Source organism: Triticum dicoccoides, chromosome 4A, assembly GCF_002162155.2.
Source record: "Triticum dicoccoides isolate Atlit2015 ecotype Zavitan chromosome 4A, WEW_v2.0, whole genome shotgun sequence".
NCBI classification, from domain to species: Eukaryota; Viridiplantae; Streptophyta; class Magnoliopsida; order Poales; family Poaceae; genus Triticum; species Triticum dicoccoides.
In genome coordinates this window covers 566,097,775-566,120,525 of record NC_041386.1, presented here as the reverse complement: position 1 = coordinate 566,120,525, position 22,751 = coordinate 566,097,775, and the positions used below count along the sequence as shown (strand labels likewise).

Genomic DNA, 22,751 nt, shown 5'->3' with positions numbered 1-22,751 from the left:
GCACCACAACTTCAGAAGGTACTCACAAGGTCACAAGGCAAATTTCACCCTTGCTCTTTTTTTTAACATATTGCAGCTGCATTGAAAACCACATCAATCTCCGAAAGCCCCCTGCTACTCCGGAAAAAAAAATAAGATAACAATTAAAAATTTCTGATTTTTTGATGCAAATTTGACAAATGTTCTCGGTGCTTGAAAATTTTCATTTCGAAATAACATTCGTAGAAGTCATGAAAAAAAACAGCACTCCAAAATGCTTAGCAATTTTTTAGTGTCGATTTTGTTTCTTTTTACCACGGTGTTCAGGAATATTATTTCAGGAGCGAAGTATCAAATAAAAACTTGCGCCCTGTTCGGCAAATCGCCACGGAGCGGAGCTTGCGGAGCGCCCTTCCAACCACTCCATAAATTAGAACTAGATCCTGTTCCGCTCCGGCGTGGAGTTGGAGAGTGGAGAGAATCCGAACAGCCCCTTGATTTCAGTGAAAATTTGGAAACATGGATCCCACCCCATTGGATCTGTAGCGAACGGCATCTGCTCAAGGCAGAGCTCCCACCAGCAACTTAAACACACATTAGCACAAAGCCCCCTCCTTCCTAGTAAATTTGTCAGGTTTTTGAGTATTGGCTTATCCCCTCCAGTTCCTATCCCGCAGCGAAATAGCCATGGCGGCGACGCCGGCGCACCCCACGGCGGATGGCTGCCGAGGCGAGACGCCACAGCCGGCGCTGCCAAAAGCGACGGCGTGTCCATCCACCGCGCCGACTCCCCTTGGCGAGGACGACTCCTATGGCGAGGCGGCCACAACCTTGCGCGGGGGTCCCAACGCTCTTGCTACAGCATCTCCGGAGATGAAGTTGAGCTGCACCCGTATCCTGTATGTGTATGTAGGGAGCCCGTCCAGCAAAAGTGTGCTGCAATTTTCATGTAAATTCCGTGTAGGCAGTGTCTGATTCAGTGTGAAGTTGTAGGTCCTCCTAATTCTTGATGTACAGAAATTTCTCTCTGACTTTGTGTTGACACCTGATTTTGGCAAGATACAGATTGTAATGAAGATGGTTTCGAGTGAATAAGTTTTCAGCATAAAAATATTCACGTCACCGAGTGGAATCACTTTGATGTTTCGGTTATATTCATTCGACTTTATCTTATGGACCGAAACTATACTCCGAGTGGCATAGTTCAATGTTCCGAATGGTTTTTGGCCAATCACGTCTTCAAGATGACCTCGGATGAAGGAGCACTCTTAAGGAATTGTCTTCGTCTCGTCGAGGCAATCGATTTTGATATATAAATCATCTCAATCCGAGTTCATATGCAAAAGTTAGAGGCAATATACTGCAGACTGAACCTCAACGGAAATATGGCGCGAGGTGCCAGACACTTATCTGATAGGTTGCGTGAGTAATTCGGCCATCAATACGGCCTTGAATTGAAAAACCTTCAAAATGGAAAAGTTTCGTCTCGTCGAGCTGATCGATTTTCATATATAATTCGTCTCAATCCGAGATCATATGAGGCCTAGAGAGACAAATCAAGATCGGGCTATGTTTTCAGTCGGAAATCCGAGTGAAAAGTTTACCATCCGAGTGAAAGTTTACGGTCGAGTGAAAGTTTACGGTCGAGTGAAATTTTACGGTCGAGTGAAAGTTTGCTGACCGGATGAACTTATTATTATCCAAGTGGAAATGTAGTCATCCGAGTGAAAATATGATCATCCGAGTGAAATTGTCGTGCAGGTGAAAATATTCCGAGTGAAAAGATTACCATCGGGACGAAAACTTGCCGATCAAATAAGATAGTGCCTTCCGAGTGGAAATATAGTCATCCGAGTGAATAAGATAGTACCTTCCGAGTGGAAATATAGTCATCCGAGTGGAAATATAGTCATCCGAGTGAAAGATTGTCTTTCGAGTGAAAAAGTCCAATTGTACGATCCGAGTGAAAGTATCTAATATCCGAGTGGATGAGCTCAAGTCCGAGTGAAATTGAAAATGTGCTCAAAAGTTTATCAAAATGACTTTGGATGAAGAAGTGTTCAATACAGAAGTTGTGCGTATCATCAAGATAGTAAATTTTGATTTTGGAGTCATCATCATCAGAGATAATATATAGCCTACAAATTCACTACGAGACTCGGTTAATCCAGTCTACTGCAAAACCGAGTCCGACTGGAAGATAAAGATGACCTCGAAAAGTATTCAAGATGGCCTTATTTGAAAAAATGATTAACATGCGAGTTGTTCGTATCGTCGAGGCGCACAAGTTTGATATTTGGGCCGTCTCGATCGGAGATCATATGCAAGCCCGGTGCCCGCGCAAGAAGGAAGACAGAGTTTGAGCCAGATTCAGACTGAATCCGAGTTGGAATAGAATTAGGACTCTAGGACGTGAATTGATGTAATTTTTCTTGTAAGGAAAGCCTAGATGAATCCTTTACTTGTACGGGAAGTCCAGCCGCCTCTTATATATGTTGGGGGTGACGGCCGATTGAACAACACACAATCGAACAAATCAATATACTACTTTTTCATCTACGTTTTATCTCTCCACCGTTTTCTATCTCGTTCTTCGTTGTTCTTCGTGTTTGAGAGCTGCGAATTCCGAGGCTCTAGGGGCGAGCGAATCGACCTAGGGCAGCCCATTGCCGCCGCACTCCCTGACGGGGTCCCTCCCGGGGATGTGGGGTTTTTGGGTCTGCAAAAGCGCCTGTCGACTGTCTTGCGTATCGCGCTGTCGGTCGGGTCTCCTTCGACGTGAGCTGCGGTGCATCACCCCGGCGTCGAGGATACACGTGACGTGTTCGTGTGTCAACACACTTTTTGGCGACTCCGCTGGGGAACGAAGATCAATCGTCATCATCCACCATGTCTGATATTCCCAAGCCATCTGAGGTAGACGCCGATAACATCATTAAGCCCAGTCTTGATGAGATATCGTCCGATCATCACCAAGTTTATGAGGAGTACAAGAAGGCGCGCGAGGAGAAGGACTTGCAGGAGTTCCTTGCAAAGTTCAAGAAGGATCGCCAAGGCAACATCACTCTGATTGAAGAAATCAAGTTCCCTCCTTTTCAAGCCGAGCAGGTTAAACTCTCTGTAAGTACTGCCTTTTCTCCTGAGCAGTGGGCTGAGATTAAAAGTCGTATTGCTGATGGTAACAATCTAGTCTATCAAACTTTTATAGAAAATACTAATGCTCAGAAGAATATATCTCAATCGTCTAGTGGTAATAATGGTGTAGCTGCTAGTGTGCAAAACCCTAATCTGGCTTTACCTATTGCATCGGCGCCTCCCGTGCCGATGACTTATTATCCTACCCAAACAAATCAGATTGTGGCTACACCCATTAATCCTATTATGAGCATGACAGGTTCGGTGGCAACGCCGAACCAAACTCTACCTACAGCTACAACCACTCGACCACTACCAAATTATGGGTCGACATACATGCCACAATTCCTACCCACAACTAGCAACCCTACTCCTTCTATGCCACTGCCACAAGCTGCATCGTCCACTATGGATGATGGTCTAGCTAATCTTAGAGAGGAGATGGCTAAGATGCTTCGAGAAATTTTTGGAGTTGAGTTACCTCGGAATCGGATTTACCAAAAGCCATACCCCGAGTACTTTGATGCCATCCAGTGCCCTCCGGGATATAAGATTCCAGATTTTGTTAAGTTCAATGGAGAGGGCACAAAAACCACATGGGAGCATGTTAGTCAATACTTAGCACAACTAGGTGAAGCAGGCTCACTAAATGAGTTGAAAGTGCGTTTGTTTCCTTTATCTTTAACTGGTACTGTATTTTTATGGTTTTCTTCTTTACCACATGGTTCCATTCGGGTTTGGTCGCAGCTAGAGCAGAAATTTCATGATCACTTTTATAGCGGCGACAATGAACTCAAGTTATCACATCTAACATCGGTTAAACAGAAGCATGATGAATCGGTCTCCGATTACGTCAAGAGATTCAGAGAAACAAAAAACCGGTGTTTTAATTTGGTGATAACCGAGAGAGACTTGGCAGACCTAGTGCTAAGTGGTTTGAGAACTCCCATTAGAGAAAAGCTGGAAGGTTATGAGTTCTTAAATATCAACCAAGTCTTACAAAGGGCTTTGGCTCAGGAAAGCCGAAGCAAAGATCTCAAAGAAGTGCATAGATACAAAGCCGATCGTCCAAAGATAAATATGGTGGAATATGATAGTGATCACTCGGACGATGAGGGTGATGTTTTTGCTACTGAATTTGTTTGGCCATCTAAGGCCAAACCCTTTACTTGCAATGATCTGAAACCGATTCATAAGAATCGTGATGAAGAGATGAAGTTTACTTTTAACATTGCTAAGTGTGATAGAATATTTGATGCTTTGCTGCAGGCTAAGATTATTAGAATATCTCATACTTTACCGCCGTTTGAAGAGCTAAAATGGCGTGCTTATTGCAAGTATCATAATTCTTTTTCTCATGCTACTAATGATTGCAATGTTTTTCGACGGCAGATACAATCGGCCATTAATGATGGACGATTGAACTTTTCTGAGATGCAAGTTGATAAACAGCCTTTTCCAATGAATACCATGGATTTGGAGGGCAAGAAGCTACTCATTCGGCCGGAGGTAGCCGAATCTGCTAATAAAGCTAATGTCATTGTTGGTGAGCCCAGGAAAGACAAGGAGGACAACAAGGTCTTGGGGAGACAGGTTGTGCTTGGTAAGCAACCCGATGGCAAGGAAGTAATCAAAATCACCATCAAGAATCCTACACTCGAGAGGAAACCGCAAGTGCAAGAAAATACGCGAGTTAAATTTGTCAAACCCAAGAGTCCAGAAGTTGGCAAGTGGAAGAGGAATGAAGCTAAAGTGCAACGCAAGCGGATCAAACCAACTTTTGATATGTTGCTATCCAAATATGCTAATCAGTCGGCTGGTCCCAGCTCTAACCGGCCATCATACCTGAAGCGACCAAGGTCACCATCAGCTGATATGTTCAGTCAGTATATAAAACTGAGTGGACCAAGGGTGTCGTTTCCAGAAAAGCATACGCAATCTGTTTGGGATCGACTTGACTATTCATATAGAGGCCGACTGAACATCGGTAACTATCGGTCGGCTGGTCAAAACATGCGACTGGATGGAAATTATCTGAGTGTAAGAATGCACCCAGGTGGAAGCTATCCGAGTGAAAAAATGTGGCCAAGTAGATTCCATCCGACTGAATTCCATCCGAGTGATATTCATCCGAGTGGATTTCATCAGAGTAAAAAGGTGCGCCCGAGTGGAAATTTCATGCATCTGGAAAGTCGAAAAGAATGGCATGTTAAATCACCAAGTGTTGCAGCAGTTGAGTCGGGAAAATGCAAGGGGAAAATGGATGTCGGCTCACTTATCTTGGGCATCGAAACATTCGCCATACAACAGCCGATTGTGCATAGCAATCCGACTGAGCCGATACTTGCTATCGCGCCAAAGCACTCGGCTAATGACCATGAAGCAAGCACCAGCCGAGTAAAAACGAGAGATCCTAAATACACTCAGCCGAAGTGGTGTCCTCCAGGGCTAACAAAGACACAAAAGAGGAAACTACAGAGGTTAAGGAGTCGAGAGATGGCAGAACAGGAGACCGAGAAACAAAGGGATAAGTTGTTCAATGACACTCGACCCATGGTTCCACCAAAACAAGTGTGGAGGCCTAAACAAATACAAGATACAACAACTTCTACATCTATCACAGCAATACCTACATCACCAAAGGAGGACGATGCAACAGATATGACATCGTCTGCGACACTTCTTACTTATCCTTCACTCGGACAAATTTCAGAATCGATGGATGCACTCGAGGAGGAGGCTGATATGTTGGACTATGAGTCTACGCCGGTTCATGAAGGTATCGATATCAATATGGTGTACTACTTACCTGCTGAGTTTCGTGTTGTAGATGAAGAAGGGGAGGTGGCTCAGCTGGATTTTGGCCCTAAAAATGCAATATTCGAGAAGCCAAAAGAACCAGTAACGCATCTTAAACCATTATATCTCAGAGGTCACATCAATGGGTCGCCGCTCACTCGGATGCTTGTTGATGGTGGTGCTATGGTAAATCTTATGCCCTATTCGGTCTTCAAGGTATTGGGTTTGCCTGATGAAGAATTGATCAAGACCAATATGGTGCTCAATGGATTTGAAGGCAAAGAGAAAACTGAAGCCAAAGGTGTGATGTATGTGGAGCTTACGGTCAGAAGCAAAACTTTGGCTACTGCATTCTTTGTCGCTGAGGTGCAACGTAACTACAATGTCATACTAGGCCGCGATTGGGTTCATGCAAACCAGTGCGTGCCATCCACTATGCACCAGTTTTTGATTCAGTGGGTTGATGATGAAGTGGAAGTTATTCACGCGGATAACTCGGCCTGTGTTGCTTTGGCCGATGCATCGGTGGATTGGCAACATCCCAATGCTACTTTCTTGACGGGACGTGACTTATCAGAATTTGATTTTCTCAGCGCAACCAAGAATGGTTTTGTGCCCGTCTCTTTAAAGCCGAGTGAATGCAATCGGCTCCAAGGTATGATATGTTTAAATGGATCCTAATTCCGAGTGGTTACAAAAACGTCTTGTAAAGTATCGGTCCAATGAGAACGATATGTATGAGTCTATAGAGGAGTTGGATGACATGGATAAACTTGGACAAGGTTTTACATCAGCCGATCCGTTAGAAGAGGTAGATATTGGGGATGGTTCAGTCACTCGACCGACATTTATAAACAAAAATTTGAAAGTCGATTGTAAGGCTAAGTTAATCGAGCTATTGAAAGAATATGTTTGTTGCTTTGCATGGGAATATCATGAGATGCCAGGATTAAGCCGAGAGCTAGTGGAACATCGGTTGCCTATAAAGGTCGGTTTTAGACCTTATAAACAGTCGGCCAGAAAATTTAATCCGAAAACATATGACGGGATCAAGGAAGAGATCGGTCGACTGCTTGATGCTAATTTCATTCGACCTTGTAGGTATGCCGAGTGGATTTCTAACATTGTCCCAGTGGAGAAGAAAGGGTCCGGTAAGCTGAGGGTGTGCATTGACTTCAGGGATTTGAATAGGGCTACACCCAAAGATGAGTATCCTATGCCAATAGCCGATATGCTTATTAATGATGCTTCTGGACATAAGGTTATTAGCTTTCTAGATGGTAATGCCGGATACAACCAAATTTTTATGGCCGAAGAGGACATGTACAAGATAGCTTTTCAATGCCCTGGTTTCTTGGTTTATTCGAGTGGACAGTGATGACATTCGGATTAAAAAATGCTGGCGCCACATATCAAAGGGCTATGAATTTGATTTTTCATGATTTACTCGGTGTCATACTTGAAGTTTATATTGATGATATTGTTGTCAAATCGGATGCTTTTGAATCTCACTTGGCCGATTTGCGTTTAGCTTTTGAAAGAATGAAAAAGTATGGACTGAAAATGAATCCTTTGAAGTGTGCTTTCGGCATGTCAGCTGGCAAGTTTTTGGGTTTCATTATTCATGAAGATGCTACAGAGATTGATCCCAAAAAGATAGAGGCTATACAGAAAGTGGAGGCTCCAACATGCAAGAGAGATATGCAAAAGTTCCTTGGCAAGGTCAATTATTTGAGAAGGTTCATAGCTAATCTATCAGGGAAAGTTGATGCATTTACTCCTATCCTTCGGTTAAAGAATGATGCTGATTTCACTTGGGGGGCAAAACAGCAAGAAGCATTTGATATGATCAAGAATTATTTGTGCACTCCTCCGGTGATGAGAGCACCCAAGCATAGGGAACCCTTCAGACTTTACATTGCAGCAGAGGAAGGAGTTATTGGTGCTGTTCTAACTCAAGAGACCGAAGGAAAAGAGCATGCCATCACTTATTTGAGCCGCCGCTTATTGGACGCAGAGACAAGGTATACATTTATCGAGAAATTATGTCTATGCTTATATTATGCTTGCACAAAACTGAGACATTATTTAGTGCCAAGTGTTTGTGTAGTAGCTTGTCAAACCGATGTCATTAAATACATGTTGCATAGGCCAATTCTTAGTGGTAGAATTGGCAAGTGGGCTTATGCTTTGATTGAATATGATTTGGCTTATGAATCTCTAAAATCCATGAAAGGCCAAATTGTTGCTAATTTCATTGTTGAACATCGGGTTAATAACAAGCATGATGTTGATATGAACCTCGTTTCATTAGTACCATGGAGATTATACTTTGATTGTTCAGTTTGTAGCAATGGCCAAGGTGTTGGTATTGTTTATTGATAAAAACCGAACTTCGATGGCGAGATCCGATCTGTTGTTGCGGCCCGACCTTTCACGACACACCACCAGCAGCAGCAGTAACCTCTCGCCCGCGCACGCGATGTACACGAAATAGAGGGTTTGAACCTTGCGGCTCAGCACGAGAAAACCAATCTTGATGACGGTACTCACGCGCAAAACAATTTCCTCACAGAGAAATCGCAACACAGAGGTTTTCTAAAGCTTCCTCCAAAACTTAGGGATTTTTAGACAGCTTCCCCCAAAACTCGATACGGGTATTACCCTAAAAACACATCATGTTTATTATCAAAATATAATCTGTCTTACATGACGCACACCCTAGGCTTTAATAGCCGACCCAAGTGACATAGCTTGGAAAACAAGCTGACTAACCAACAAAAACTCTTCGTACGTGTACAAAAGTATTTGGACTCTTAACTGTCTAATAGATTTCTTGCTTTATAGATTAGCAAGATAACCTTTACAACCGAACGACCCACCCTAAAATAACCAGACTTTATTAGATAAATGAGTGTGCCATCGTGATGTCTTCTACAGGTGGACCCCAGCCGCATTCTTGCAAGGAGAATTGATCACGTATCAAGCATCCCTTCCACACACGTTCCTTCCATGGTAAGAAAAGAAATATAAAATATTTTATGTACTTGTTTCTCACGCAGCAACTATTCCTGCCAAGCCAACAAACAAGATCCATCGTGGACTCCTTAATTCCTCCATCTAAATGAGGCTTACCAAGATAATTAAAGTATTTCTTTGCTTGGTTTCCTCTTAACTCATGAAAGTCTAACACCGAAGCAATTATCATCTCAACCTGAACATACTTCTCTTCTCTCCTGATGCACATAGCTTGCAACGCTTCGGCATGCATGCATCTATCTACTATTGTATGTTCATCTTTGTAACTTGGCCGTAAATACTCCAGTGTATATGCAACGTATTTTTTAACACAACCGGCTTCTGGTGAAATATCAACGACCTTAGTATGTATACTACAACGGGTCGTATCATTTATATATCTCCTCATGGTGCTGTTTTTGAAGCCTCATGTCGCTTAGAATATTTTTGCACAAACAATCAAGCCGAATATGAAGCATTGTTATTCGGCCTAGATATCTTACTTGCTATAGGTGCTACACATATTGAGGCTTATGATGATTCGTTACTAGTGGTGCAGCAAATATCCAAAGTCTTTCAGTGTTTGGACGAATCACTTAATGTTTATCTTGATAGATGTCTAGATATAATTTCTACTTTGGATTGCTTTAGCATTGCTCATATATCTAGACATGACAATTGGAAAGCAAATGAATTGGCACAACAAGCATCCGGATATCATGTTGATCATGGCATGTTTCATATCTCTCAAAGACCGATGTCTTGTCTTGCCAATATGGGAGAGGCCGAACCTGAACCCACTGATTCGGCCATTAACAAAAAGTCTAGTGCATGTGACAATCCCAACTGGAGGAATCCCATTGTTGATTACTTGTGCAATCCGAGTGAAAGGGTGGACAGGGTTGTTCAGCGTATGGCTTTCAAGTATACAATAAGAGATGATGGTCTTTATCACCGAACCATCGATGATGTTCTTCTAAAGTGTTTGGACGAGGACCAGGCAAGAGTTGCTATGGGAGAAGTACATGAAGGTATTTGTGGCACTCACCAGTCGGCTCCCAAGATGAAATGGTTATTGCGACGTGCTGGGTTTTATTGGCCGACTATGATTAATGATTGCTTCAGATATTATAAGGGGTGTGAAGCTTGTCAAAAGTTTGGTGATATTCAATTGGCTCCTGCTGCTATGTTACATCCTATTATCAAACCGTGGCCTTTCAGAGGTTGGGGTTTAGTTTTCATTGGACAAATCCATCCGTCTTCCTCAAAAGGGCATCGGTTTGTATTGGTGGCAACTGATTATTTCACTAACTGGTCTGAAGCAGTACCTCTCAAGAACATGACGCATACGGAGGTAATTCAATTCATAACCGAGCACATTATTCATAGATTCGGTATTCCTCAAACGTTAACTACAGATCAAGGTTCATCTTTCATGTCACACCAAGTCAGAGAGTTTGCCGAATCTTATAACATAAAGTTGCTCAATTCCTCTCCATATTATGCCCAAGCTAATGGACAAGCTGAGTCTAGCAATAAAATTTTAATCAAGCTCATCAAGAATAAGATTGAGGATAATCCAAGGAGATGGCATGACTTGTTGTCTGAGGCATTATGGGCACATAGAGTCTCAAGGCATGGTGCTACGAAAGTGACTCCATATGAGCTAGTATATGGTCAGGAGGCTGTTTTACCGGTGGAAGTAAATTTGAATGCTTTGAGAATAGCCAAACAAAATGATTTATCGGCAATAGACTTCTACAACTTGATGATGGACAACATTGATGAGGTTGCTGATAAACGTTTGGCTGCTTTGAATGCCATAGAGATAGATAAGTTGAGGGTGGCAAGGGCTTACAATAAGAAAGTCAAGTTGAAGAATTTTCAAGTTGGTGATCTCGTTTGGAAAGTGATTCTGCCGATTGGTTCAAGAGATAGAAAATTCGGGAAGTGGTCTCCAAGTTGGGAAGGTCCTTTTAGAATTACAAGAGTTGTTCCCGGAAATTCATATTTGGTGGAATCAATACAAGGGGCATTGTTACCTCGAGCTCTCAATGGCAAATATTTGAAGTACCACCCGAGTGTGTGGCAGGAAGCCTAAGTGGGCAATGGCCGATATACGATTATCGCCCTTAGCACAAACATGGCCGATACATAATTATCGCCCTGAGAAAAATAAATGGCCGATGGAGTGTTGATATCGTCCTTAGAACAAACACTATGCATATTATTTTTCGGCGTGCAAGCTTTGCCGAAAAACAGGGGGGCATGTGTTGACACCTGATTTTGGCAAGATACAGATTGCAATGAAGATGGTCTCGAGTGAATGAGTTTTCAGCATAAAAATATTCACGTCACCGAGTGGAACCACTTTGATGTTTCGGTTATATTCATTCGACTTTATCTTACGGACCGAAACTATACTCTGAGTGGCATAGTTCAATGTTCCGAATGGTTTTTGGCCAATCACGTCTTCAAGATGACCTCAGATGAAGGAGCACTCTTAAGGAATTGTCTTCGTCTCATCGAGGCAATCGATTTTGATATATAAATCATCTCAATCCGAGTTCATATGCAAAAGTTAGAGGCAATATACTGCAGAGTGAACCTCAACGGAAATATGGCGCGAGGTGCCAGACACTTGTCTGATAGGTGCGCGAGTAATTCGGCCATCAATACGGCCTTGAATCGAAAAACCTTCAACATGGAAAAGTTTCGTCTCGTCGAGCCGATTGATTTTCATATATAATTCGTCTCAATCCGAGATCATATGAGGCCTGGAGAGACAAATCAAGATCGGGCTATGTTTTCAGTCGGAAATCCGAGTGAAAAATTTACCATCCGAGTGAAAGTATACGGTCGAGTGAAAGTTTGCGGTCGAGTGAAATTTTACGATCGAGTGAAAGTTTGCTGACCGGATGAACTTATTATTATCCAAGTGGAAATGTAGTTATCCGAGTGAAAATATGATCATCCGAGTGAAATTGTCGTCCAAGTGAAAATATTACCATCGGGATGAAAACTTGCCGATCGAATAAGATAGTGCCTTCCGAGTGGAAATATAGTCATTCGAGTGAATAAAATAGTGCCTTCCGAGTGGAAATATAGTCATTCAAGTGAAAGATTGTCTTCCGAGTGAAAAAGTCCAATCGGACGATCCGAGTGAAAGTATCTAATATCCGAGTGGACGAGCTCAAGTCCGAGTAAAATTGAACATGTGCTCGAAAGTTTATCAAAATGATCTTGGATGAAGAAGTGTTCAATACATTAAGACAGTAAATTTTGATTTTGGAGTCATCATCATCAGAGATAATATATAGTCTACAAATTCACTACGAGACTCGGATAATCCAGTCTACTGCAAAACCGAGTCTGACTGGAAGATAAAGATGATCTCGAAAAGTATTCAAGATGGCCTTATTTAAAAAAATAATCAACATGAGAGTTGTTCGTATCGTCGAGGCGCACAAGTTTGATATTTGGGCCGTCTCGATCGGAGATCATATGCAAGCCCGGCGGCCCGCGCAAGAAGGAAGACAGAGTTTGGGCCAGATTTGGAATAGAATAGAATTAGGACTCTAGGACGTGAATTGATGTAATTTTTCTTGTAAGGAAAGCCTAGATGAATCCTTTACTTGTAAGGGAGTCCAGCCACCTCTTATATATGTTGGGGGTGACGGCCGATTGAACAACACACAATCAAACAAATCAATATACTACTTTTTCATCTACGTTTTATCTCTCCACCGTTTTCTATCTTGTTCTTCGTTGTTCTTCGTGTTTGAGAGCTGCGAATTCCGAGGCTCTAGGGGCGAGCGAATCGACCTAGGGCAGCCCATAGCCGCCGCACTCCCTGACGGGGTCCCTCCCGAGGGTGTGGGGTTTTCGGGTCTGCGAAAGCGCCTGTCGACTGTCTTGCGTATCGCGCTGTCGGTCGGGTCTCCTTCGACGTGAGCTGCGGTGCATCACCCCGGCGTCGAGGGTACACGTGACGTGTTCGTGTGTCAACACTTTGTAGCTCCTCCTTTGCAAACTTGCAGCTGAATTTTGATGTATTACCACTCAAGATTCAACGGGATTTTTTTTCTTTAATTTATATGACTAATAATGGAGTGACTTGTTTGTACAGATCTGAAATAATGACGGAAACACCATTGTAACTAGCTACATGATTACACTTTCTAGTAATAAGTATAGAAGAGAGTAAGAACTGAAAATGCAGTAAGCACCAGAAGGTTGCATGCTTGCAGCAAAGAGCAGTTCATATTCCTGAAATGCAGTAAGCATCAAAAGCTTGCAGGCTTGCAGAGTTTCAGCCAATTGCAGTTTCTATTCCTAAAAGATCACAAGCATACTCTGCATAATGGGTTGTTTTATTTCTGTAAGTTTGCTGATTGTTACCAATTCTCTTCAGACGACACATTTGCTACGATTTAGATTGACCATAAAAAGACTAGAAAATTCTCAAACTTAAACATTCAGAGATACAGAAATCTCAAAAGGTAACAGTGAAACTCTGAATTTCATCTTGTTCTACACAAAAGTTAAAAGCACCGGCTCGCCTCAAATCAAATAGAAGGGGAGGTCAGGGGACCCAATAGAAGCATGGCCATCAAGATCGAAGGCAGTGGTGAGGAGTACTCCGAAGAGTCGGTCACGGCCGGATCCTCTAACATTGAGAAGGAATGTCACGGTGCTACAGTGTTAGCCTAGTGTAAAATGAAGAAGGAAAGTTAGGGACTGTTAGTAAATAGTTAATAGGTTGTTTAGTGTTGGTATTTAATGTAGATAAAAATAATTTAAATCTAATTTTATTTCACCATCAGTTTGTTTGCATGTAATTACTATAAATGTACACGGTAGATCATTCATTTGTAAATTAATTTAAATCATTTTAGCCATAATCATATGAATAGAAAGAAGAAAAGTTAGGGTGATGTAGCTTCTCTAACATTCCTTCTCAATGTTAGAGAATCCGGTCCCCGCAGAGGGCGAGCCACAGCTGACGGCAGCCCCATCACGATCAGCAAAACGTGTCATGGTGAAAACTTGATTTCAGTGAAAATCTGAAAATAATGCATGATTTCATGATTTCACAAGAAAAGTCTGCTCTTCAACATCTCGTTGCAAATAATGCATGATTTCATGACAAAAGTCACTTCACTACTTAGGGCAATGCTAATAAGCACGTCTACTTAGTACGCTTAGTCTGCTCTAGAATATCTCGTTGATAATGCATGATTGCATGAACCTTTGAAACTCTTGACAAAAGTCACTTCACTACTTAGGGCAATACTAATAAGCCAGTCTACTTAGTACGCTTAGGGCATCCACAATTGATCCCAAGCTTGGAATTCATGAATAACACAGGGTTCCTGCTTTCGACGAGCTAACGCAACAGAAATTTACGGTGGAATCAGCAGTTCTTGAGCCCAGCTGTACACGAGATCCTTCGTTGCCATACCATAAACCATACGCTACGGGGTCGGGCAGCAAAAGGAGGAGATCGGTAACTAATGGTTAGGCATCCAGCTATACAAAACTTGATTCTGCAAGCGCTTTACGGTTCACAGAACAACTCCAGAATCATACCAGCAACTCACTGTTCAATCTTCATGGGACCTGCAGAGTACAAGAGGAACATTTCTGTAAGTTTGATGCAATCACTATGATTATGATGCATAACATTTTGAAAGAGAGCATCGCATATACCAGCATTGTTGGTGCTGCTATCTGCAGCCACAGCAGGGTTGAAGTTCATATGAGGAATGTTCTGAAGAGTCTCCCACATCTCAGGCATCTGGATTCAGGGTTCACGTTAGTCCATTGCTATGGCTTCAGATGCTACATGCGATTGCCATGAAAATGGACTGAATTTACCTGGTTCATCATGGAGATGTCATGAATTGTTCCGTGCAGAGCACCCGCTGGATTGGAAGCATTGCATATCATATCTGGATGCATCATTCCTTGGTTGAAATGAGCAATAAGGGCGCTTGATCCTGGGTCAGCTCCATAGAAACCAAGGCGCCTGTCTTGAGAAAGCATCATCTACAAACAAGAATTGAGTTGAGCAGGTGGATCTAGAAATCTTTGAAAATATTTAGGATGGTTGTACAGTGAATTTACTTGTTTGGATAGAATCTGCTCAATATCAAAGCCAAGCTCAGGGTTCACAGTTGCAAGTTTCATTGACAAAAACTGCAAGTTTGAAGTGGCATTAGAGCACAGGATGATATTCCAACAAATGACATACTCAGAAACAACCCAATAACATCTGCACTAATAGATAACCAGCATTATGTCACCTCTACTTGTCGTTGTAATGACTGCACGTAATTGATTATCTCATCAAGCATGACTGCCTTGCCAGTAATCTGTAAGAGGGAGCATGGTAAGGTGCAGAGTACAATTTGGTCATAGAGAAGTTCTTGCTCCACAAAGAAAAAACTTACCTTATTACACCCTGGAACAAGATCCTGAAGAAGCTTCATTCTCTCACTTATCTTTTTCCTCCTCAGCTGCAAAGAGTTTCATCCAACTTCAAGCATGAGAACAGGAAGAGCATAAATCAAACTGAAATGGGAACTTAGTGCTAATCAGAAGCTTACTCTTTCCGCAAGGCTGTGGCTGTTAGTGGCTTGGCCTCGCTTTGCCCGGAAATGAACATAATTTTCTTTAGTGCCATCACCGTCCGAAGAATCTTCCTTGCTTTGCGTTTTGGGCGAGATCTTTCTGTTGTCCCTCTCCACCGAGTTCCTTTCCGGCTGAGACGAAACCTCTGTTTGTTGATCACCCACATTCTAAACCCACAGTTACAACACAGTCAGTCATTACATCTAGACCAGAAGAAGATAAGAGCATAATGAAAGCTTATTTGCACCTTGCTACTGGCTGATGGGTTTAGCAACGCAATGCAGTCATCTGTTCCCTTCCTTTTCTTCACACCACCACTATGCTCATCACTCATCTGGATGTTTTGGGAGAATGCACCTGCAAGAATTATCGCCATTTCCATCAACTACAGAATTGTCACCTTCAAAAGTATCGCGACAACTGCATGATAAGAACTACTACTAACCAGCAGAAGATCTGTACAGACCTGGTCTCTCTTCTAACTCCATGCCATAAGCTTGAAACCCATATGCCGCGCTGTCATACCCCATCTTTTGATGCATTGCTACAGAACCCCAGTTGCCCTCCAAGAATTCTTTGCCACTGTTTGCAGCAGGACCTTGATCAGACTGCTGGCCCGAATACATGTCCAATAGTCTAAAAACAGCAAGAGCTCCTCCTTAGTTCCCTGTTCAGGATAGAAAGACAAGGGGGAGAAGGCACATTAGCACTACCACTAGAGTGTCCCAACAGAGCACAGACTGACAAATGCAGCTTGAACAAAGAGTGAAATTTCATAAAGTCTGCAAAACCCTTTTGCACCACATGAACAACTCAGCTGGTAATCCTTAATACAGAGGTGAAAAGCAACCAGTCCCTACTATCCGTATCAACAGACAAAAGAAAGCCAGAAGACGGGATCCACCGTCCAGGCAAAGGCCTGCTACAGAACAAGCTTGGGGAACAAACCAAATCTGCTGCACGCAGCCCAGGTTCCAGGAAAGTGGAGCTTTAAACCCAGAGCAGAGCACAAAGGGAGAGGAGGAGGAGACACAGAGGATATAACCCCATCATTAGCCAAACAACATTCGCTAACTTGGGTCCTTTGGAGCAAAGCCATGAGGATGTGGGAGGGGAGCCTGCCTGCTCCTCCTAAAAGACCCCAAAACATCAAAGATAATTGGGAACAGCAAAAGCCTAACAAATCTTGAAGAACCGGGCATGGAGAAACATTATCAAGCATATGGAACTTTAAAAGAAGAGATACTAGTTTAGATAGAAAGATAAAAGGAAGATGTTTCACTGATGAAGAACTTCCCACACAAGTTAGGAACTGACCAACAGTACTTTTTGGCCGGGTGTGGCTTGGCAGTGGCATCCAGGAAAGCTCAAAATAGCAGCACCTTACATCTGATTAAAACCACCTACTTGGATGAACAAAAAATAAAAAATCACAGCATTCCCTGGAGGAGGACACCACAAGACGAACCAACCTTCTCAAAGGATTTGATCGCCCCACAAAGTTTTCATCGTCTAGGAAAGCGCAAGTACGAAGCTCGAGAGGAAGCGAGTGGCTCCCAACTCCCAAGTCGAAAACCCGAAGAGAAGAGGCGAGGCTATTTGAATGCAATAGATGGATGGATAGCTAGTGTAGGATCTGCGGGGAAATAACTAGGGCGGCGTTGAAGCCCTCCGAGAGGGGGAGGAAGGAAAGCAACAAGCTTTGACCGCTCCGCCATGCCGTGTATGGGGCGGTGTAAAGATCTTGAAAGGAACACATACTAAGATGTTGCAGACGGTAAAAAAAACTGCCTGGAAATTACCTGGACCCGGCGCCACCACACGAGCCCTCCTGGAGGCCATCAATCAATTCGCCCTGCCAACGGGAAATGCTGGAACGATTCAAGAACTCGAGAGCGGCCTCATGATCTCTCTGCCTCTCTCTGTTCTTGAAAAAAATTCGCGGTTTCTTCTCCTTGGCGCCGCGCCGGAGCTATGGATCGCAATTTGACCGCAGGGTAAGAGGGAGGGGGCGGTGAAAGATTTGGGAGGAAGAAGAGGGAGGGTGTCTCGGACGCTTAATAATAATAGACGGTGTTTGTTACCCCTGCTTGCCGCCGAGGTGAAATGATTCCTTCTTGCTCTGGCAAAGGGCTGGGTTGTTAACCACTTCAACTGCCCCCTCCCCATTCCCTCCTCCCTCCTTCCAACGCTTCTGAAACCTTGGCGTATGCAAACAGCTAATGAAAAAGTAACCGCAGAGAGCAGACTGGGGGTCGTACCAGGAGGAGGAGTAGTTTATTACTGCTGGCCCTGCTTTGGTGTGCAGGAAGATTAGCTAGCTGTAGAAAATAAAGCTGGGAGGGGAGTAAAAAAATGGGATGCTGTTCTTCTCTTCTCACCTGCCCGGCCTTGGGTGGCCTCAATGCCATGTGGGCCCCAGCTCCTAACTACTGTGGGAGTGAGTTTTGAGAGGAGGAGAAAAAAACAAGGGGTGCACCTACTGGCCACTGTACAGTTATTCCTCATTGATGGTTTTTGTGACAGCCAGCCAGGTTTGAAATGCAACAAGGTTCCTCTTTGACCAAACAGCAAGGGCAAAATGCCTATTACAGAACATGTTTACATGCGCAGCGGTAATATTTTCTGTCTAGACATGAGCTGGTTTTGTTCTTACACACTCAGTGATACAGCATGTTTTTAAAAATGGCTCAGGGAGTAGTAAATTATGAATGCTTTGGTTGCAAGGGTGGGGGAGGGAGGGGAAGGTACTTCTCTTGCACACCAAGCTTTGAATGAGGGCAGGGAGATCTCTTTCCAACTGACATGCAGCACTGCCACATATTTGTACACTTGGCCTTTTTTCTCCCCTGCCAGCCCACCTACAGCCACCCTACCACCACTGTACTCCTACTACTCTCTCCCTCTCTCTCTCTCTGCAAAGAAAAAGAAGTGTGGAATATGTAAGCAAAAAACACAAGGAATCTTGTAATCTTTTCACCTTCTTGTCCTCTACAGTCTGAACTGCATGCAGTACTACCAGCTGGGTTGTGGGGATATGGTCAAAGCCAGCACTGTGAGCCATCATCCTGCTGCCATCCCTTGCTTAGGTGTCATATCCCATACTACTATCTATCTTTCTTTTTTCATTCGTACTAGAACCAGCAGAAAACAAAGCAAAAAAGTATACTGACTTGTTCTTGGAGTATACTGTATTATCCTAACCTAGACGCCTACCAAATTTGCAGGTCCCAATAAGAGAATCCGGCCGGGGCTTGTATCACATGTCGGTGTGATTGGCTGCTTGCATTACATGCTGTTAGTGATAATGGTTCGGTCCCAGTTGCCTGTTTTAATATGGGAACATTAGCTGTTCCTGTTCCTCGGCTGCTCTTGCGCAGAGAGAGAGAGAGATGTGTATAGTGTTCGTTGGATTTTGAGTGGTGGTGTGTCCTTGACGTGACCCCAGGAAGTGATCATTCAACTGAAATAGTGTGTCTAATCCAACCCTTTTTTATGATGAAGATCTGGGAGCAGGAGGAGTAGTCATAGTCTAGTTCACGCGCACCAAGTGTGCTAGTGTGCTAGGTCTAGTGACATCACGCTTGTGTACTAGGTGCTGCCCACACCGTTTGTTCTTGAACCATTTTGTGTCGATGGTGGATGATATTACTTGTATACCACACATTTTGTATCATCAAGCATCTCCATCACCGACACTCAAACCGTCCGTCTACGTCTCAACTACGCGGTACGGACGTGTTGTGACATTCAACGCAGGTCATTGAGAGCAACTTCAACGCGCCGACCCATTTCGTTTGCGTGTGTCCGTTGGGATCAAAAGGGACATAAAAATCGGTCCAACGCGCCGACACAAACGGACACACATCCGCTTTTCATCCGCCGGATGACTCATTCCTGACCCAAATTTGGACCTCATTTGCGTCGGCGCACACACGAGGCGGACCGGGCGATGCCTGCCTACTCCTCCCCTTGGCTCGCCAGTCGGTAGCACAACCACCCCATTCCCCCCTCTTTCCCAAAAAACTCACGCCTGGCCGCGCTCCTTGCCGCTCGCTATGGGTGACAAGCCGACCCTCGACGTCGCCGCTGGCCTCGCCTCCGTAGCCTCCGCCAAAGGCAAGCCCTGCGCCACCGGCAAGACGGCGGTGGCGCCCAAGAAGAAGCCGTTGACGGTCGAGTAGCGGGTGGTGCGGTCGACCAAGCGGAAGGACCGAAGGGATGCGAAGGACCGCAAGCTCGAAGCTGTGCCCGCCGCCGCCCTGGCTGCCGCCGCACATGAAGAGGAAAATAATGCCATAATTACCGCAGCAACGAGGTAGGCCCTGCTCTTCCTAGGGTTAAACCCCGGCCATCATGGGCTCGTCAGCGTGGCCGTGGCCAACACGGGCTCATCGCCTTTCCCTGTGTGCCACTGCCAGAGTCACCGTACACGTCTGCCACGCCGCCAATTCCTGGCTTCCATCCCTACCCGCAAGCCTGCCGTTTCTCTGGGGAATGCTCGCCGGAGGTGAGTGTGGTGGCGTCGTCCACACCCGCGGCCATGGCCAGAGGAAACGCCCGCGGGAGATCCGAGCCGACATGCATCCCGAGGCCCGCAACTTGTTTAGTAAAATGCCGCCCGCCACGAATGACGAGGCGGCAAACCGTTTCATCATCGAGAACATCATATTCAAAGGTGGTGCGGCTACCACTGTTGTTGCCTTTGCAGGCAGTGCAGGCGCGGCTCCTTTCGATCCCGACAAGACCCAAAGCTAAGACAATCGAGCCCCCTTCATGGCCGACACCTTTAATCATGTTGGCATGGACGACCAGTCCATGCAAGACCAAGTTGGCATGGGAAACACCTTCCCTCTCGGCCATGAATTCCCGAAGGACTACGACCTTGAGGAAGAAGATGAGATGGACATTGACGGGGAGCCGTTGTTCGAAGACGAGCTCTCCTCCCAAGCCGGGGCAAACAAGAAGCTTAAGAGCAAGTGAACAAAGGCATACACGCAGCCAATGGACAAGCTCCTTTGTGAGTGTTGGAGGGACATTGGACAAGACCCCAAGGTGGGCGCCGAGCAAAAGGCATCCACCTTTTGGCTGCGTGTTCATCTCGAATTTCATGAATGCAAGAAGTTCGCGTCATACCAAATGGAGAGCAAGCGCAGGTGGGTGTCCCTCTCGAAATGATGGAGGGTGATACAACAAGAGTGCAACAAGTTTTGTGCCACTCTTGAGGGCATCAAGGGACGTCATGTGAGTGGTCTCGACATCAAAGATATGGTATACATGCGTCCCTCCTTGTTGCCTTTGTGCTTGCATGTCCACTTGCCAATATACTTCCATGTCCATTTGCCCATAAGCATGCATGCTATTCATTTGTAGGCATTCCAAGCTTTGGAGGCATTCAAGGCGCAACATCAAGACAAGTCCTTTAACCTCACCCATTTGTTGGATGGTCATCAACGGGGAGGAGATGTTGAAGGCGCAATATGTCGTCGCCAAGCACGTTGGGGGAGGGAGGAAGCCGTCGAGGAGCATGTGGAGGGCGAGAAGCCACGACCGCAGGGAAGACCAACTCCAGGAAGGAGGACAAGCGCGATGCGGCATCGATTACCTTGCATACCACTTTGGAGGGCATGATGACCAAGAAGAACACAAGGGAGGAGAAGCGTCAGAAAGATAAGGAAGAGCAAATGAACGCCTTCATGGAGATCCAAAGGTGGAGGCTTGAGCTCGATGCAAGAAGCAAGCCAAGATGCTCGAGATGGAGGCGGAGAAGCAAGTGAAGATGCTCGAGATCGAGGCCGCCAATGCCAAGACCAAGGCAAAAGAAGTGGCGCTCCCTAGCATGATGACGGGGGTGGAGATCATGAAGGTGGACTTGAGCACGGCGTCACCGAGGAAGAGGCCTTGGTTCGAGAAGATGCAGGCCGACATGCTCAAGTTCGATGACAAGTGATCTAAGGCGGAGGGTGCCATCCTTTTTTTGTATGCCGGCAAATGTGTTGGCATGACCACGGCCAAGATGGCTTGGTTGAACTCCCACCCCTTTTTTGTGTGCTGACATGTGTGCCGATCGCTGGCAAGTGCGCCAACATGAACTGTGTGGTGGTTTTTTTGGAGGCTGCCATGTATGTCGGCCGCCGGCATGGCACCGATATGAACTCTGGGTGATAGCATGGCCGCTGGCATGATCTTTGGCCATGGGCCTTTTTAAAATTCTATGCGGACATGAAATAGGTCTACGCGTTGGGTGCACGGCCGACCCAAATGCAAAAGGGGACGGACGACGAGCGGGCGGCCGACCCAAACGGACAAAAAGCGGACAAAGTGCGGGTCTGTTTGGGTCGGCGCATTGGAGTTTCTCTAACGATTCGTAGAGCGGTTCGAACGTACTTTTTTTCGCAAACCAGAGATAAACTAGAGGGCTTCGCGGGCGTCCGGAGCGCTGCCATACCCGCATCTGACCGCCCTGGCTCACCCAAACCCCCTCCCTCGCCTGCGTGCACTTCCCGCCCAAAACGGCCAGCGCCGCTCCAGAGCGTCAGTGTCGCATTCATGCCTGGCCGGAGCGGATGCGACCTCTCACTAGCACCGGCATTGAAGCGGCGCGACTCCCGTGAGAGCTGAAGGATATATGCCCTAGAGGCAATAATAAAGTTGTTATTTATATTTCCTTATATCATGATAAATGTTTATTATTCATGCTAGAATTGTATTAACCGAAAACTTGATACATGTGTGGATACATAGACAAAACAAAGTGTCCCTAGTATGCCTTTACTTGACTAGCTCGTTAATCAAAGATGGTTAAGTTTCCTGACCATAGACATGTGTTATCATTTGATGAACGAGATCACATCATTAGAGAATAATGTGATGGACAAGACCTATCTGTTAGCTTAGCATAATGATTGTTTAGTTTTATTGCTATTGCTTTCTTCATGACTTATACATGTTCCTCTAACTATGAGATTATGCAACTCCCGAATACCGGAGGAACACCTTGTGTGCTATCAAACGTCACAACGTAACTGGGTGATTATAAAGATGCTCTATAGGTGTCTCCGGTGGTGTTTGTTGAGTTGGCATAGATCGAGATTAAGATTTATCACTCCGAATGTTGGAGAGGTGTCTCTGGGCCCTCTCGGTAATGCTCATCACTATAAGCCTTGCAAGCAATGTGACTAATG

General features: G+C 44.8%; 1 protein-coding gene across 4 annotated transcripts; it reads right to left on the bottom strand.

The window, feature by feature from the left end:
• Positions 1–14,142: 14,142 nt before the first annotated feature.
• LOC119286796 (transcription factor bHLH49-like) lies at positions 14,143–17,725 on the bottom strand. Of its 4 annotated transcripts, none has more exons than XM_037566245.1 (10): positions 17,370–17,725; positions 16,013–16,234; positions 15,815–15,924; positions 15,543–15,734; positions 15,387–15,452; positions 15,240–15,308; positions 15,061–15,132; positions 14,812–14,982; positions 14,644–14,731; positions 14,143–14,553 (listed from the first exon to the last, which is right to left on the bottom strand). In XM_037566245.1, the coding sequence occupies exons 2-10, from the start codon at positions 16,191–16,193 to the stop codon at positions 14,531–14,533; spliced, it is 972 nt and encodes a 323-aa protein (XP_037422142.1). In that variant the 5' UTR covers positions 16,194–16,234; positions 17,370–17,725; the 3' UTR covers positions 14,143–14,530. The 4 variants fall into 4 exon arrangements, with proteins under 4 accessions (XP_037422142.1, XP_037422145.1, XP_037422143.1 ...); XM_037566248.1 differs by having other exon boundaries at positions 16,034–16,234; positions 17,370–17,723; XM_037566246.1 differs by lacking the exon at positions 17,370–17,725 and adding an exon at positions 17,040–17,220.
• Positions 17,726–22,751: the final 5,026 nt, after the last annotated feature.

Bases quoted from the DNA above. Each gene is read 5' to 3' on its own strand.
- LOC119286796 (XM_037566245.1), bottom strand. From the start codon at position 16,193: ATGTATTCGGGCCAGCAGTCTGATCAAGGTCCTGCTGCAAACAGTGGC. The intron at 15,735-15,814 runs GTGCAAATAAGC...CTGTGGGTTTAG, and splicing joins ACCCATCAGCCAGTAGCAAG to AATGTGGGTGATCAACAAAC. The intron at 14,554-14,643 runs GTATATGCGATG...TGTACTCTGCAG, and splicing joins TAGCAGCACCAACAATGCTG to GTCCCATGAAGATTGAACAG.